General features: G+C 52.1%; 5 protein-coding genes across 5 annotated transcripts; 2 read left to right on the top strand and 3 right to left on the bottom strand.

The window, feature by feature from the left end:
- Positions 1-571: 571 nt before the first annotated feature.
- On the bottom strand, positions 572-1,540 carry P174DRAFT_426032 (gamma-glutamylcyclotransferase family protein; the record flags this gene model as incomplete). The annotated part of the gene is made up of 2 exons (XM_024825345.1): positions 572-904; positions 965-1,540. 2 exons carry the CDS (start codon positions 1,538-1,540, stop codon positions 572-574), a joined length of 909 nt encoding a protein of 302 aa, XP_024677028.1.
- Positions 1,541-2,333: 793 nt separating this feature from the next.
- P174DRAFT_473603 (F0F1 ATP synthase subunit beta) lies at positions 2,334-4,343 on the top strand. The gene is made up of 7 exons (XM_024830636.1): positions 2,334-2,538; positions 2,598-2,692; positions 2,748-2,790; positions 2,861-3,177; positions 3,242-3,476; positions 3,528-4,139; positions 4,192-4,343. Exons 1-7 carry the CDS (start codon positions 2,388-2,390, stop codon positions 4,272-4,274), a joined length of 1,536 nt encoding a protein of 511 aa, XP_024677027.1. The 5' UTR covers positions 2,334-2,387; the 3' UTR covers positions 4,275-4,343.
- Positions 4,344-4,635: 292 nt separating this feature from the next.
- P174DRAFT_473598 (putative transport protein) lies at positions 4,636-7,457 on the bottom strand (the record flags this gene model as incomplete). Its single annotated transcript, XM_024830635.1, has 9 exons — positions 4,636-4,798; positions 4,852-4,994; positions 5,042-5,392; positions 5,437-5,541; positions 5,603-5,945; positions 6,006-6,578; positions 6,649-6,877; positions 6,911-7,067; positions 7,260-7,457. The coding sequence occupies 9 exons, from the start codon at positions 7,455-7,457 to the stop codon at positions 4,636-4,638; spliced, it is 2,262 nt and encodes a 753-aa protein (XP_024677026.1).
- Positions 7,458-7,716: 259 nt separating this feature from the next.
- P174DRAFT_426029 (uncharacterized protein) lies at positions 7,717-9,038 on the top strand (the record flags this gene model as incomplete). The annotated part of the gene is made up of 2 exons (XM_024825344.1): positions 7,717-8,107; positions 8,179-9,038. The coding sequence occupies 2 exons, from the start codon at positions 7,717-7,719 to the stop codon at positions 9,036-9,038; spliced, it is 1,251 nt and encodes a 416-aa protein (XP_024677025.1).
- Positions 9,039-10,853: 1,815 nt separating this feature from the next.
- P174DRAFT_380384 (BcNRPS1, nonribosomal peptide synthetase) lies at positions 10,854-15,612 on the bottom strand (the record flags this gene model as incomplete). The annotated part of the gene is made up of 3 exons (XM_024822972.1): positions 10,854-13,136; positions 13,204-14,935; positions 14,993-15,612. The coding sequence occupies 3 exons, from the start codon at positions 15,610-15,612 to the stop codon at positions 10,854-10,856; spliced, it is 4,635 nt and encodes a 1,544-aa protein (XP_024677024.1).
- Between the last annotated feature and the right edge of the window lie 961 nt (positions 15,613-16,573).

The raw sequence follows: 16,573 nt of genomic DNA, 5'->3' as shown, positions 1-16,573 counted from the left end.
TATCTGAATCAACCAAGCAATATAATTTTATTAGATCTTCCTTGTAGAGCGTGTAGGGCAGTTTATTCTAGTATGCGCTATAATGAATTAATTAAAACAGCTTAGTGGCGTGTTTTTTCGGGGTTCTGGAGGTAAAGATGTAGAAGTAGAACCAGCAGATGGCCCACCTAATATCATTACCTTACTTGATTCTTGCCTGGATAGGATCCCTAGCATGCTATATATAAAGTCCTTTATTAGGAGTTATCTAGCATCTATATTACTTCCTTTTCTCCTTTGTTTCTTATTAGCTGTGCGTAGATCATGGTTTTCTTTACTAAAAAGATTATACTACATATAGCTATCTTATAACCCTTAATAAGTTACAATGTAGCTATTTTAATGGCCTCAAATGTTCAAACGCGTCGAAATCGGATGGGAGTGGCGGCTCGCCCGGGAATTACATTATCTGGTCTTTGGCCTCGGCCTGTCAACTTAGGGTAGACCATGTGGTCTACAGCCTTATACGTCAATTTGATTATGCAGTGAATAACCTAAAGGCACGGAATGATGAAGACCAGACATCATGAGCCTAACAGCAGCCAAGCTCCGAGGCCTCGTCGCAGCCATCTCCTCTGCCAAAGAGAGGCGCATGAAGCCAGTCATGGTGCAGCCACATAAGCAACAGAATCAGGCGTACCACCTTCTTCACAAACGTCGGGCAATTGCCCCTGCCATCCCAGTTAGCTGTTGCTCCTGTGAGCTTCTCGGCTGCAGCCATGATTGGGGCCCACAGAGCCAGGAATAACATGGCCCCCAACCGACGCCAGCCATTCCTTGGAGAGTCATAGAAAGGGAGCGTGTCAAGATAGCATCGATACTCCCTCGGCAGCTTTGCCTCGCGCGCTCCGTCTAGAATGACACCCTGCATTCGTCGTTGATCAGCTTCTTTCTATCTTGGGGGTTACCTCCAAGAACGCCTCACCTTGTAACGCAGACTAGGGCAGCGAGGGACAGTGGGCCCATACCCCCTGACTAGTGTCGTGACGTGGAACCGCCGTGGCTGATTCGGCTCGTCCTCTTCGGCCTTGGAATCCCCTAGCGAGGCTTGTAGTTGTAGCAACTGCAGATCATCATTTTCGTCACACTTGTGCGCGCTGAGCGCTTCAGCTAGAACCTCCGCCTCGTCATAGGCTGTCCCCCCGCCCTCCGATCGCACCACGGAATACCAAGATTGGCGATCAAGCAGATACGCTACCCCGTGCACTGCTGGCAGGTCGTGGTTCCTCTTCTCGTTCACAGTAGCATCATCCGAAAAGGGGATAGGGCTGATGGACGAGAACGCGGGCTCTCGGTACGGAAGGCCGTAGATGTCAAAGACAAGGGCCCACCCCGGGATGCGGACGGGCACCGCCGCCAGAGAACTAATGCCTCGACGTTGGCGAAACGTTTCAGAGGACATGTTGGAGCCGTAAGCGAAATACCAGATTCTGCTGGCGTCGTCCGTCTCTTTGCCCGCTCGGAGAGATGAGGACGTCCGGCTAACTGCATGGACTTGCATTGGGATTGCCGCTCTCTTGCTCAAATTCCTGTTTCTGATGCTTCTGGCGTTGCATATGGAAGGATTCCTCATACTCGGAGAGTGTCATGCGGGCCATGGTAATTGGGTGTATGTATGGCCTTGAGTCGGCTGCCGACATTTTCTAGCCGCAACTGAGAATCTACGGCGGGCGGAGGTTGTCGAGTTCGATTTATATCTACGTGGTGGGAACACCATTTGGATAGAAATGATGCCATCCAGACTGATAAGACCGGGCCAAAGCACTATTCACGCCTCAAGTGCCACCTTCTCTCGTATAAAGCATAAAGCACACCAGATTTTCTTTTACGTCTGCAAATTATTTTGCTGTTTACGCTCAAGTGAGCACGACCCCGCAGGCCCTTCAGCGTCTCGGTGGCCGATAGGAAATCAATCCACCACATCGGTATGGGAAGCAACGCACTACGTACGTTCTATCCCTAATGTAGTGCTGACCGCGTAAAGATCGGAAAGTACAGTAGTGTCACTTAGATGCCTAACGTAGCTTACAGGGTCAGATATGATTCCAGAGGTCCTAATCAGGGGCTACGGAAGTCTGCCTGGCTATCCGTGAGGGCGCGGACCCCGAGATCTCATGCATCCATATGCGCCGGATGTCGTAAGAGCATAGCAGACAGAGTAATCAGAAGAGAGTCGGATAGTTTCTGTCTCTTTTCGAACACTGAGCCAGCCATTCGGGAGATTGTAGACCTCTTCCTGTCGCTAATTGAGTCGCCTGGACCTTGTGCCTTACTTGTCTCTTCTTTGCAGCAACCATCCCATTAGACATTGCGTGTTTGTACTTCTAGTTACAATCTGATGTACTAAGATGATCGGACACTCATCGGTGCTGAGATTCAGGGGACTCGTCTCTTCCAGAACGGTCCCCTTGCCCTACGGCCGTGCGCTCTTTGTTCGACGATTCAACAGTACGGAGGGGCCCCAGGGTCAGGGCAAGATCCATACCGTTATTGGTGCTGGTACGCATTGTGAACATAATTCACTTGTACATTGACACTAAGAGCGTGCAATCCCTCAGTCGTCGATGTCAAGTTCCACCGCGAGCCTCTACCCCCGATCCTCAACGCCCTCGAGACTTCCAATGGAGGCAACAAGCTTGTGTTGGAAGTAGCCGTGAGAGGCCCCTGTCAAAATCGCTGTAATCAATCTGATTAACATACCTTTACAGCAACACCTGGGCGAAAACATTGTCCGATGCATCGCCATGGACGGTTAGTAGCCTCTTGTGCCTTGCAAAACAAAGCAGAACAGACCGCGCTAAGATTCATGACCATTCGACAGGAACCGAGGGCCTCATCCGAGGAACCCAGGTGACGGATACCGGCGCTCCCATTTCTATTCCCGTCGGGCCCGCTACGCTGGGCCGGATCATGAACGTCACGGGTGATCCCATTGACGAGCGTGGTCCTATCGAGGGGGTCAGGACCATGCCTATCCACGCAAATCCTCCAGACTTTGTTGAACAGTCCACGGCGGCAGAAATTCTTGTGACGGGCATCAAGGTCGTGGATTTGCTGGCCCCGTATGCCCGTGGAGGCAAGATCGGCCTCTTTGGGGGTGCTGGAGTGGGGAAGACGGTGTTCATTCAGGAGTTGATTGTCTGTACTTTTATCCGTCGATTTCGACAGGAATACAGCGCTGACTGTGATGATGCCATGACAGAATAATATTGCCAAAGCCCATGGTGGTTTCTCTGTCTTCACTGGAGTCGGCGAGCGGACTCGAGAAGGCAATGATCTCTACCATGAGATGCAAGAAACCGGGGTCATCAACCTAAAAGGGGAGTCCAAAGTCGCCCTGGTGTTCGGTCAGATGAATGAGCCTCCCGGTGCTCGTGCTCGCGTGGCACTGACAGGACTGACGGTTGCCGAGTACTTCCGCGACGAAGGACAGGACGGTGAGTCTACCTACCCTTCCTAACAACCGCATTTGACTCACCAAAACCCAGTCCTCCTCTTCATCGACAACATTTTCCGCTTCACACAGGCAGGCTCCGAAGTCTCCGCCTTGCTGGGACGCATTCCCTCTGCGGTGGGATACCAACCTACCCTGGCAGTCGATATGGGCGCCCTCCAGGAACGCATCACCACCACAACCAAGGGCTCCATTACTTCTGTGCAGGCCGTGTACGTCCCCGCAGACGATCTGACTGATCCCGCCCCGGCCACGACCTTTGCGCATCTCGACGCAACCACCGAGCTGTCCCGGAGCATCTCGGAGCTGGGCATCTATCCCGCGGTTGACCCGTTGGGGTCCAAATCCCGCCTCATGGACCCGCGCATTGTAGGCGAGGAACACTACAACACCGCGCTGGAGGTACAGATGATTCTCCAGGAGTACAAGTCGCTCCAGGATATTATCGCCATCCTGGGCATGGATGAGTTATCCGAGACGGATAAGCTGAAGGTTGAGCGGGCGCGAAAAATCCAGCGCTTCCTCAGTCAGCCTTTTGCTGTGGCAGAGGTATTTACGGGCATGAAGGGAGAGTTGGTGCCATTGGAGGATACTATTCGATCTTTCCGGGCTATTCTTGACGGGCAGGGTGATAATATGCCTGAGAGTGAGTAACCCGCAATCCTAGTTAACGAGGGCCACTATTGACTCCCATTCAGACGCTTTTTACATGGTGGGCAACTTCGACTCCGCTAAAGCAAAGAGTGAGAAGATTCTCAGGGAGCTGGATCAGCGAGCCTAGTCAGATTATGCAGTTAGCTAGTGGCTTTCGCAGCTCTAGTTGGATTGGGAGACTGTTTTTCTCTTTACATTGGGAGTAGATAGTGAAATACACGGTTCGGTGTGTTTGTGTTCAAAATATTCTACACCCATAACGCTTCACGTCTTATATTTTGCTAAAGAATAAGCAAACGAAGGAGCGGATGTACAAAGATGGAGGCATCTGTTCTACGCTTGCTAGAGGGATGGGAGCACAAGATGTACAACGAAGACGGGAGATCAACGAGACACATCTAGGATACAATGTATCTGATGGTATCTATTGGGTGATCACCGGTTGAACTGTTGATGAAGCTACCCAGGAAAGCATAATTTACTCCAATTCATTCCGCAGAAGGAGAGCGAGGCTCTCTAGTCTGCTTGTCCCACATCTGCCAATATCTCCCCCGCTGCGTCAAGAGCTGTGTATGGTTTCCTCGCTCCACGATGGTGCCATTGTGGAAGACAACAATCTCGTCGCAGTGTGTAATTGTAGATAGACGATGTCTGCAGGGCCTATCAGTTAAGGAATCCTCATCCCCAAGTGGTCAAATACTTACGCGATGGTAATGGTAGTCCTGCCGATACTGATCTTAGCCAACGAGGCCTGAATGGACTTTTCGGTTTCCGAATCCAACGAGGCTGTCGCCTCGTCCATGAGGATGATCCTCGGCGACTTCAATAGGACGCGAGCAATTGCAATCTATACGAGTCAGCTTTGTTCTACGGATCAGCCAAGGACGCCCGTACCCGCTGCTTCTCGCCTCCTGATAGACGCAAACCCCTCTCTCCGACTTGGGTCTGATACCCATCCGGAAGAGCCATAATCTTGTCATGAACGCTCGCTGCGCGGCAGGCGGCATAAACATCCTCCTCCGTGGCGGATGGGTTGGCATATAACAGGTTATACATGAGAGTATCGTTAAAGAGCATCGTCTCCTGCGGGACAACTCCCAGGTGCTTGCGTAAGCTCTCGATGGTAATGTCCTCCACGCTCTGGCCATCGATGAGGATCCGACCGCTATCTGGGTGGTAGAAGCGAAAAAGGAGTCGCAGCAGCGTGGACTTCCCGCTTCCACTCTCGCCTACAATAGCCACTGACTTTCCGGGTGGGATATCGAGATCGATCTTGATCAAGGCCAAACGGCGGGGTCATACGCAAACGTCAGGCCCTCGAACGTGATGTGCCCTTTGCAATCGACTAGATCGATGGCATCAGGCTTGTCTACCACTGAGGGCTTCTCGTTAAACTGTACCACTGTCGCGTCAGTGGACATGAGAAAATTCGAGATTCCAGCACGGGACCCTTACCAAGGCAAGCATACGCTCTGCATCAATCAAATTGTTTTGGATTTGAGTGTAGAAACTACCGAAGAACCCCAGTGGCGCTTGCAGCTGCGCCAGGTACGCTACCAGCGACACAAACAGGGGCACCTTTTCGACCCCGATGGAGATATTGTAGGCGGACAGGAAACTCACGAGGGCCACGCCGAGAGTGAAAATGAGATTCTGGACGGTGTTTAATAAGTTCAAAGACACCAGCACGCCAAACTCGGCCCGTTGAAAGGCTGTGACGCGGTCGGACAAGCGACGCTGTTCCTGGTCAACAGCGCTATTGTAGTGGACGACATCGTAGGCCATTATCGCATCGGATCTGCGTGCATTTTAACATTGCATGATTCATCGCATAGTTAAGAAATGTTGCACAACATACTTGATTGCCTCCATTTCCCTATCGCAGTTGACCATCTGGCGTCGTGCCCGACCCCGATACTTGGCCATATAGATCGTGACAAACAGGTACGTGCCGCCCATGGCGAGAATGATGAGGGAGTAGAACGGGTCAAAGTTGACCAGGAAATAAATGGCGGCAACGCCGATATCTGCAACCATCGGAAACAGCTGGAAGACGAGGGAGTCGATAAACGTGTTGAGTGCACTTCCCTTGTTCAGAGCGCTCATGACTTCCCCCAGGCGTTTTCCTAGATGGAATTGAAGCGACAGAGACAGCACATGTTTGAAAGACAACTCGGTCAGTCTCTGATACGTCGCTTGTCCAAAGGGAATCCACAGAAGCGCTCGAATAGATGCTAGAACGCCCTGCTGGCCTTGCACCGCTCGGCAGGCAATATAGAGGGAGAGTTCTTTGTAGGGGACATGACCTTTGCCCAAAGAGGCAACAACATGACCGAGTTGTAGTGGGACAAGGACGTTGACGATGCGCTGGGCGATGAGGATTATGATGCAGACGATGGCTCGTAGCTGCATGGACACTGAGTCGGCCGGCCTGTCAATCCATAAAATTTAGCACATACTCTAATAACTCAAGTTATTCAGGGTGCTTTGGCTTAGTTCACCAGATCAATGGGAATATGACCCCCAACCCGACGAGGTAGTCCAGCCAATTCGTTGACTGAGCGTCACCGGGCTTCGGCGGGCTGGCCTCGACCGTGCCATATCGGCCTTCCTCACTAGTGTCGGAGCTCAACAAGCTTTCTCGAGCGGGATCCTTGAGTCCCCTCCGCGATGAGATATGCCTGATGCTGCACGCAGCGATGAGTAGCGCTAGCCGTCCATAGGCTAGAACTAGCCAAAGGACAGTAAGGCCATCGATAGGACAGTTTGGGGCAGCCACGCAGTCCAGCACTACTGTTACTGCTTCAAATATAATCGCAGTAATCCAGGTGTGTATATTCGTAGCTGAAGGTCGGTATGGGAGGTCGGGATCCGGCAGGAGAGAGGCTGCAAAGAACAGAAATACCGCGGTGGTTGGGGCCTCAAGTCACAGTATCAGTATGATGTATCCAACAGCCCGGAGGAAATGGAGGCACTTACTGTGTTCGGGAGCCATTGACTACTACATTGCCCTTTATATCGAGACGCCGATAATTGCGCTACCAGGATGGAGCCCAACTACGGTAGTCAGCCCACGTTACGAGCAAAAAGCGGCAGACTCTTGATGCCATACTAACGAGACGGTAAAGATGCAGAGAAGCCATCTGATCAACCGGGCCCGCGTGTCCGAAATAGAGGAGAGGCCATCGTCTATGTTTGCTTTGCCGCGCCGGATCTTGAGCCAGATGCTCGAGATGAGGTATACACCTGCGAGAGAAATCGGGTACGCTGGAAGCAGTACGACTCGAGCGCTGGAGGCAAGATCTTCCATTTCCGTAAATTTTTGTCGATTCGCCAAATCAGCAATCACAGATGAAAAGCAGAAACAGTCACCCTAGTTCAGATTTGTTGGAAAGGTCCCTGTGGCGAAAGTACTGACGCTGTCGGGATCCGCCCGGGCTCCGAATCTGGGCGTGTCTATCGACGTTGTCCAACAGCACCATTGCGTGCCAAAAAGACGCAAGGCTTGGAAGCAGAGACACATATTGCAAATATACGTAGCCAGATCAAAGGAAGACGTCTGGTTGACTATGCACTCCACCGGCCATGCCAGCACCTGCGACCCGGCAGAGGAGGAGGCCAGCCTGTTGGGCCATGCCGGCCAGCGCAACCGTAGCTGCGTCGTCAGTGATGAGTCCAAAGCCGTTCCGGTCTCTTTCCTTGCCTCGTCCGCTCTGCATATGACCGCTGCGTCGTCCGTATGGGCTGTTGCATCTCTGTTCTGTGAAGACCCAGACCACTGCCAGGGCGAAGAAACCCGCCGCTATGCGGTCTCTGTGGCAGCAGCAACTGCATTGGCCAATGCGGCAGGTCTTCTCACTTTGGGATACATGAAGCGAGTAGTGCATTGGGATGTCCGTGCTGGTCTCGTTATTTGGCTGCTCTGCCGCGCAGTCGGCGCCTTGGGCGTCGTCGTTGGAGGTAAGTGTGTCTTCTGTCCGGAGCGTACACTCGATTCAAAAATGGCTCATGCTTATCAAAGGCTGATCTAGTGGGACTGAGAAGTTTTCCCTGCGTCCTGGGAGGTTTAGTACTGCAAGGCTTAGCCTCGGATAATCTGCTGCATTTCACCTTGAACGTCATATATGTCCAGGCCACCTCCCCCGAGACCATATCCATGCTGATGGGTTCCTCCCTGGCCTGCTACATGGTCGGCATGGCCCTTGCGCCTCTTGGCGCCGGCTGGTTGCCCTCGGTGGAATGGACATTCTTCGTTGCCATCGGTCTCTTTATGATAGCGATCGTCTATGTATTGCTAGTTGTGTCTGGAACAGTGAGAGAGCCGCAAGTGCATTCCGCCACCGCTCCGCTGTCCTCAGAGACAACGACAATTCGAAAGGCCCGCACGAGTCGGCTAGCTGAGGCCCTATCGCCGGCAGGCTTTTTCTATGAGTATCCTGGCACGATTCTATTTGGCTTGTCTTTGTTGCTCTACAACATGGTTCAGGGATACATGATCAATCTGCTCTTCATCTTCACCTCTCTCCAATTTGGCTTTACACCAACAAACAATGGAGCCCTTCTCTCCCTCATTGCAGTCACCGCTGCAGGATACCTCATATTCTCCACCTTCGTTGTACCAAAAGTCCTCTCGTTGGCCGGTCGAACCCCCACGTACCAAGACACCGAACCCCGACTGTTCGATCTAGGTGCCGCAGTACTCTCTATACTGAGCCAGGTAGCTGCCGCATTGTTACTCTCTCAGTCGCAACAGGTGTACTTGGCGGCATCATTGCTTGCAGTAGGTTTGGCCACCCCGTCCTTTGTGAAAAACTTTGTGGTTGTTCAGTTTGAGGCCAAGTCTCGGGTTGTCGCTGCGCTGGCGCTGATGGAGACCGCGGGGGACTCTTGAGTCCGGTCGTATTGGGTCCGTGGCAGGCGAATCATCCCGACGGCTCGGCATTCTATGTAGCAACAGTCATCCTTGGTGTTTCTGTTTCCTGTTTGGTGGCGGGGGCTTGTGTGAGGCACTCGTGAGTTTCAGATATTGGACCAGATGTTTAGCGTTATAGTGTGTCTGTCCTGAATCATCGGCAAGTACCTTGTCGACTAATAGCTCGTCATTCAGTGGTATACTGAGTCTTGTGAGCCTATCACCAGGCCACAATGTGGTTGAGTAGGTTTGGCAATGATGTTCAGGAGTCATTTTGGATAGGAGTTTGCAGGCAGTGATGGCGACAACAGGAGAGGTTCAACCCGTAAAAACAGTATATTAGGAGATTCAAAAAGGAGAACGTTGGTAACTGCCTTAAAAATAGAGTATTTCCTTTGAAAAACACTGGCGAATCACTGAAATATATATCGTCTATCCAGCTCATAGCAGCATCAGTATATACAGGTATGGATCTCTAGCAAGTGCTAACCAACCCCACCTAATTTCAGGGTCGCCTGCTAGGGCGACCCTACCACCTTAATGTAAGGACTAAGGAGCCATCTTAACATAAGCTTAATTTCCTATATAAAAGCTAGAGTTGCATAATCCAACCGCTAAATTCGAATCTGACCCTCACCGAACTCGCAGTGGTTCGGGTTCGGTTCCTAGGCTAGGAAATCGCAATGGTTTCGGTTTCCCTACCCTAAAACTCAAAACCATTCGGTTAATCCGTTGCAGTTTTTGCGGTTTTATAAGATTGGGTTAACCAAACCTCATTGTTTTGCTTAGTAATCACTAATTTCTAAGATTTCTCTAGAAATATTAGTATCACTAGATAGTCTAGTATCTAGTCTATCTAAATATGAAATATCGATTGAAAATATCTAGTGGTTGGTGAGATATAAGGGAATAAGCATTTCTGTCATCGGTTGGCATGAAAGTAGTGGTGGTTTATATATATGTGCGACTGACCCTTGATAATCATGATGTTTAAAAATGATTTTTTAACCACCACCTATTCAGCCCTATAGATATTGAATCGATATTTTAGATATAGATTAAAATAACTATAATTACCATATATTTCATATAAAAATATTAATTTTCTATACGCATGTTTAATAGGCCCTGGGCATAGGCCTAAGGTAGGAGAAATTGAAATCTAAAAACTATTGAAATTTTTGATATTGCCTAGGCATACCGCCCACCTAGGTAGGCTAGTGACTGCCTATCTAGGCCTAGCGGTGGGTTTTGTGGTGAAAACTGCAACCAAACCGGATCGGGTCCAGTTTGGTTGTGGGTTCTAAAAGTTGAACCCGAAACCGCAGCGGTTTGGGGCCAACTACCTAGGCTTGAACCCGCCCGAACCCGCACCAAATGCAACTGTAATAATAGTATTATCTCTATACTTATATAATTATAAAGCCTGTAACTTTACTATACTATTATGTAAGTAATTCCTAGTATACTTTATATAATAGAGAGATAATATTTAGTATATTATAGACTAATATACTAAAAATATATATAATGAATATAAGTTATATACTGTAAGCAGTACGGAGGTTGGTGCTTAAGCCTTAAGGGGGTTCCTAGCCAGCGAGGTATCGTCGACTAGGCTGCGAGTCGCTGCTATGATTACAGTGTTTCGATAATGTATACTCCGTAGGTTCGCTACTAAAAACGTATGTATTGCGATGATCAGAACGAACCGCTTGCTTTCCTCCAAGAATATAGGAAAATGCGCTTTAAGGACAGTTTTGGCAAAAGACAAAAAAGACACCAGAATTATGATCACACCTCCACCCGGGCTGCCAGCTGTGCTCGCAGTGCTGGAAACGATATTTCCTCCCCAAGTAACTGCAGGCCGTACAGCAAAACGGCAACGATCCTGTTGACCACTACATCCGGATAGCAATCGCGGTCATGCTCAACCCTCACCGTCAAGTCCTGATCCGACTCCATGCAGAACTCAAACAGCAGCTTGAACTTGGCTCCTTCAGCCCAGAGTCCAACGGGCTCGAACCCAGGCAGCGGAAATGGCACTTTCTTCCGATTGTCGTGAAACGTGACCATGGTATCGAACAGGGGATGGTTGGGGTAATCCTGCGTTGCGCTCAGACGGCAGAGTAACTGGTTCCAGGGCACTGCGTGGCCGAGTGCGCGCTGGCTCGAGTCCCGCACCGCCTGTAAGAATTGTCCGGTGTGCACCGGGGAGGGGACCGGCTCACGAACCCGGATGGGGAGCGGTTCGAGGAAGAGTCCGATGGCCTCCTGCGCTTCTGGGGTCTTGCGATTGAGATGTGGGCCGCCTAGGAGGAGATCGATTGCTGTATTAGGCTCGCCGGCTTGCATGGTCAGCGCCACGGCTGCGAGGGCGAGCTGGTGGGAACTGAGTCGGTGCTCATGGGCGACGCGGAGCATCTGGCCCGCTAGCAGTGGCGGGATGGGGAAGACGGTGGATGTGCCTCCGTAGCTGGTGCGCTCCGAGCCTACCGCAAAGGAGTCTCGCGCGGGATCAGGTACTCCGGCCATGTATTCCGACCAGAATTCCAGATCGCAGCTGGCGTAGATGGAGTTGTGAGCCATGACATGCATGTAGTTTGCGCGGGGACTGGTGCGTAGCGATGATTCGCCATGATATGCTCCCGCGACTTCACCCTGGAGGAGCTCAAGCGTGGTCAGATCGCAGACGATATGGCTGATGACCACCAGGAGCACGTCGCGTGAGATGAGCACCCGGATGGGATCGTTCTGCGCCAGGAGGAACGGCCGATTGACCTCCTTCCACAGATCCATATGACTAACCCGGTGCACTTGTGGCGGGCTGTTGGCAAATCGACGGCGCACCCCGGCCCTGCGATCTGAGACGTATCGAGACCGCAGGATCATATGGCGGCCTAGGACGGTGTTCCATGCGGCGGTGAGCCGATGACGGTCCACGCGACCGGGATCAAATCGTGCGGCAAAGCAGACGTTGAAGGCCGAAGTACCTTCTTCGCCGAGCTGGTACTTGTGCCACCATTCTAGCTCGATGGGAGCCAGCTGATGCTCATCCACCTGACCCGCCGGGCGATTGAACGTATCCTTGAGAGACGTCCGCGCGTTGAGCGTGAGCAGCCTATCGATCTGCTCGGCCATCTCCTGGACTGTCAGGCACTCGACGACGACCTTGAACGGAATGCGCAGCTGGAATTCCTCTGTGAGGCGCGACGCCAGATGCAGCTGCTGTACAGAATGGCCACCCAGATCAAAGAAGTCCGATGAGCGGGTTATTGCTTTGCTCAGATCCAGCCCTAAAACTGCTCGCCACAGCCGTGCAACTCGCTTCTCCGTTCCTGTTGATAGAGGTAGACTATCTGTCTGCTGTGCCGTTGGCTGGGGGACGGTCTCGGGAAGAGCTTTGGCAACGGACTGGTAGTCGAGCTTGCCGGCGGAGGTCATGGGGAACCCGTCAGTAGCGATGATATATCGGGGCAGCCCATGGGGAGGGAGCCTCAGCCGGGCTAGTGTCTCTAGCATGCCGGTGTCAACAGAGGCTGGTGTAACCATGGCCACAAGGTAATTCCCCTCCCAGTTTGGAGCGATGGCCACCGCTGTGGTGGATGAATGCAGCTTTAGCATGCGAATCTCGAGGTCATTGAGATCCAGTCGGAAGCCTCGCAGCTTGATCTGGCGGTCCTTGCGCCCTAGGCACACGATCTCGCCACTTCTGACATCCCAGTATCCATAATCACCGGTCCTATACATCATCTCGCCACTGTCTGGACAGACGGGATCAGGTCTGAATAGGTCGGCCGTTTGTTCGGGCAAACCAATATACCCCCGAGCAACCTGCACACCGGCAAGCCAAATCTCTCCAGTGATTCCAGGTGGCAGAAGAGTCTGTCTCTGATTCAGAATGTAAATCCGAGTGGACGGGTTAGGACGACCGATCGTCACTGGATATTTCGGCAATAGTCTCTTAATCGTCGCTCCGCCAGTCCCTTCCGTAGGGCCATACATGTTGTACAATCCTTTTTGCTGTGACCATCGGTCGTTGACGGCCTGCGGAACAGGCTCACCAACCAGGTAAACCTAAGAGATGTCAGTGATCCGGTCAAAAAGCGACTGCGCTCACTCCGTCGAACCAAGTTGTGCTTACCGTCTGCAAGGTCGGAAAGCGAGTCGGGTCAAGAACATTGGCCACTGAAGGAGTCAGAATGCACGAATCAACGTTGGCGAGATGCAAAAACGGGTCTGCTGAATGCGGGAGCACCAGCGTTGCCCCATAACTGAGGGCCGAAAAGATCTCATGGATACTTCCGTCGAACGCGGGGGACATGGTTTGGGCCACCCTCCACCCTGGACGGGCCATCAAGCGCACAGTCCGGTCACGCTGAAAAGCGACCAGTCCGGCATGTGTGCATATAACTCCTTTTGGCTTTCCGGTCGATCCAGAGGTGAAGCAAATATATGCGTTGGCCTGTGCGTTGGGTTGGCGGGTAGATAATGGCGATATTGTTGGGCACTCCTGCCCTGTACTGTGTATACAGTCCTCAACTGAGATCGCCAATGTACAGCCAGCCGGTTTGAGATGCATCTGATGCAGCCGAGGAACTAGGAAGACAGTTGCCCCTGCGGTGTCCGCATACTGATTGCGAAGGTCTTGAGGCAGGTTGGCGTGCAGTGGACAGTAAACCCCCCCAGCAAAGAGAATTCCGTAGATGCCAATGATCCACTCCAGGGACTGATCAGCATGCAGACACACCGGATCGCCTGGTTTGACATCCTTGAACAGTTGCCGAGCAACTTTGCTGGAAGCCTCGTGAAGCTCTGCGTAGGTCATGTTATGCTTTCCTCGCTGAAGAGCAATTTGATCTCCGTGCTCGGAGACGTTTCGCATGAACAGGCTCACGAGATCATCCTTGACGGCACTGAATGTCGTCAGAGGAGATATGCAGTTCCCCAAATGGAGCAAGGTCTGGCGGGTCTCAGGAGTGAGCAGACCGCCTAGACAATGCTGAACCGTGGCATTGAGATCGCAAAGTAGAGTGAATGCCTGCTGGTAGTGACTCGAAATGAGCTCGACCATGCTGGACGGGAACATGCTGCGGTCGTACTGCACACGGACTGTCCCGTCAGTTTCAATGAAGATGCTGAGAGGGAAATCGGTCTCAGAGCGAGAGTATGGAGGTGTCAGAGGCTGAACAACCGCCCCATCAACGTCGATCCTGGTTGGCTCCAGCTGCATACTAAGGGCTGAGGTGAACTTCCGATCGTACCCATGCTCGGGTAACGTCCACTGGAAAGTGGAAAGCTTCACCAGCTGTCGGAAGACCTGCTGGAGCATTTGTGCCACCGTTTGTGTCGGGTCAAGTGGGACATGGATGGGGAGCGTATTGACGAGAGGCCCGATGGTCGTCTCTACATTGTCCAGGGGCAGGTTCCGCCCTGACAACACGGCTCCAAACACTACCGTCTCCGAGTCAATGAAGACTGATAGCGCCAGTGCCCACGCGGCGTAGCACATCGTGGCCGTGGTAACCCCGGCTGCCTGTGCCTGCGACTGCACCTCGCCGGGCATCTGGAAGGAGATTGCGCCGATACCATCTTCTTTGTTGGAATCCTGCTGTGGCGGCAATTGGAGCTCCCCGCCTGTTGACCCGTACCGCGCATACTGTTGCTTCCAGAACTCCTTAGCCGCCTCCTGTGAACTGCTTTGTAGTTGGCCGAGCTCTTCCACCAACGTCGTGAATGACGGGCTGGGTTGAACAGCCAGGCCGGCAGCCACTCGCCGGACCTTTTGCAGCACAAGTGTGGCTGAGTAACCGTCGATGAGGGCGTGATGAATCCGCCAGACAATGGTGCTGATGCTCCCCTGGGTAGATGCCGCTCTGCCTTTGAGGTCCAGTGTCACCACATCGTACCGATTTCCCCACATGGACTCACACTCCTGTCCTGGTGCCAGCTGGAGGAGGGAGGGAGTCTCATGCAAGGCTCGGTCGTATGCCTCACGCGAGTCCACTGTCTGCTCCTTCCAGATGAAAGGTGCCTCTGCTTGCTCAACGAGATGACTACCATCTCGCAGGTCAAGGTTGGTGCGGAAGATGGGCTCCATGGACACGACTGTATACCACGCGTGACGCAGGATGGGAACCTGCTCTGACGGGTAGGTCTCGAAGTAACTAATAATGTTCCGAGTGGGATGCCTCTGCGTGCCATGAATCAAGGCTAATTGAATTTCTGTCAGTGGAGGTCCTGAAATGGTCTTTTTGTCGGACCTGCTATTCTGCTCGTGTGCTTGCATGGGAGTAGTGGCGGTGCAGCTATCTGGTTGAAGGACAGGTCTGGCCAGACCAATGAGTTTCTTAATATTATCACAACCCATGATCGTTTCCACCAAAAGTGCAATGCCTTCTTGACGACAATCTGCCGACAATCGAACTGCAAGAAGCGAATTGCCTCCCATTCCGGTAAAGGTTCTCGTTGTGTCGAGGTTTGAGCATGGTAGACTGAGGACTCTGGCAATGAGCTCCAGCACCCGCGACGAGAGCTGATATGATGCCTGCATTGCCTCCGATACGATGATTTCTGTACCCATTGCAGAAAGAGTGTAATCGACCAGTGCACTGCAGTATGCAACAACTTCTATCGAGGTTCTCTGCCACTGATGGTGGGTTTTGTACTATACGGGGGGAGGCAAGAACACTCCGTATGCCCAGACCCGATGTCAGCAGCCCATAGTGGCAGCAATCTATGTGCGGTTCTACTGTGGGCCTTTCTACCGGCCACCGATGATCCTTGGTCGGAGACTACGTTCAATACGTTGTTCCAGCAGCTACAATGACACACCTTACAGCAGCGGCAGCACGGCAGTACAGATCAAGGAAAAGCAAGGCTTGTTCAAGACGGTAAAAGAGAGAGAGTACACCCTATGTCAACTTCCCACGAGACTTGAGATCTCGCATGGTGGCCAGCCCCGTCACCAAGTTCTCCTTGGCTTTCAAACGGTACAGTGCCCGAAGCTTTGCGCCTTCCTCCCCCTCCGGACTAACCTTCCCGTACGGTATGCTGTACTCGAATGACAGATAAAGGTCCTCCGGAGACTCAGAGACACCATGGCAGATCATCGTAGTGACCCGGTTGCCGGTGTCTGGGACGGTACATTCGAACTGCCGTTCGGTTAGGGGAGTGTAGGGAAGAGAACAGAGAGAGGTACCTTGTGTCTGTCCACCAACGTTATTTCCTGCTCCATCCTGTCCACGGGGCCTTGGCGAAAGTGTACAGTCCTGGTAAAATTGTTGCTGGGAATTGAAGGGATATCACAGCCGGAGATAGCACTAGTGAATAGCTGAGGGGAATGGGCAAGTAGGACACACCCCTGCCAGAGGTCATTGATTGATAGGTTGGGATGGCTATTGGCCCCGTTTACGGCCACTATCCAGGCAATATTGAATGTACTCATTGTCTTTGTGGTGCGTTGCAGTAGGAAGTACTGGTATCGTAATGCCTCAATTGCCTAGACCTTTATA

Source organism: Aspergillus novofumigatus, assembly GCF_002847465.1.
Source record: "Aspergillus novofumigatus IBT 16806 chromosome Unknown P174scaffold_15, whole genome shotgun sequence".
NCBI classification, from domain to species: domain Eukaryota; kingdom Fungi; phylum Ascomycota; class Eurotiomycetes; order Eurotiales; family Aspergillaceae; genus Aspergillus; species Aspergillus novofumigatus.
The sequence above is the reverse complement of the archived record's forward strand: the minus strand, read 5'-3'. Positions and strand labels throughout refer to the sequence as shown.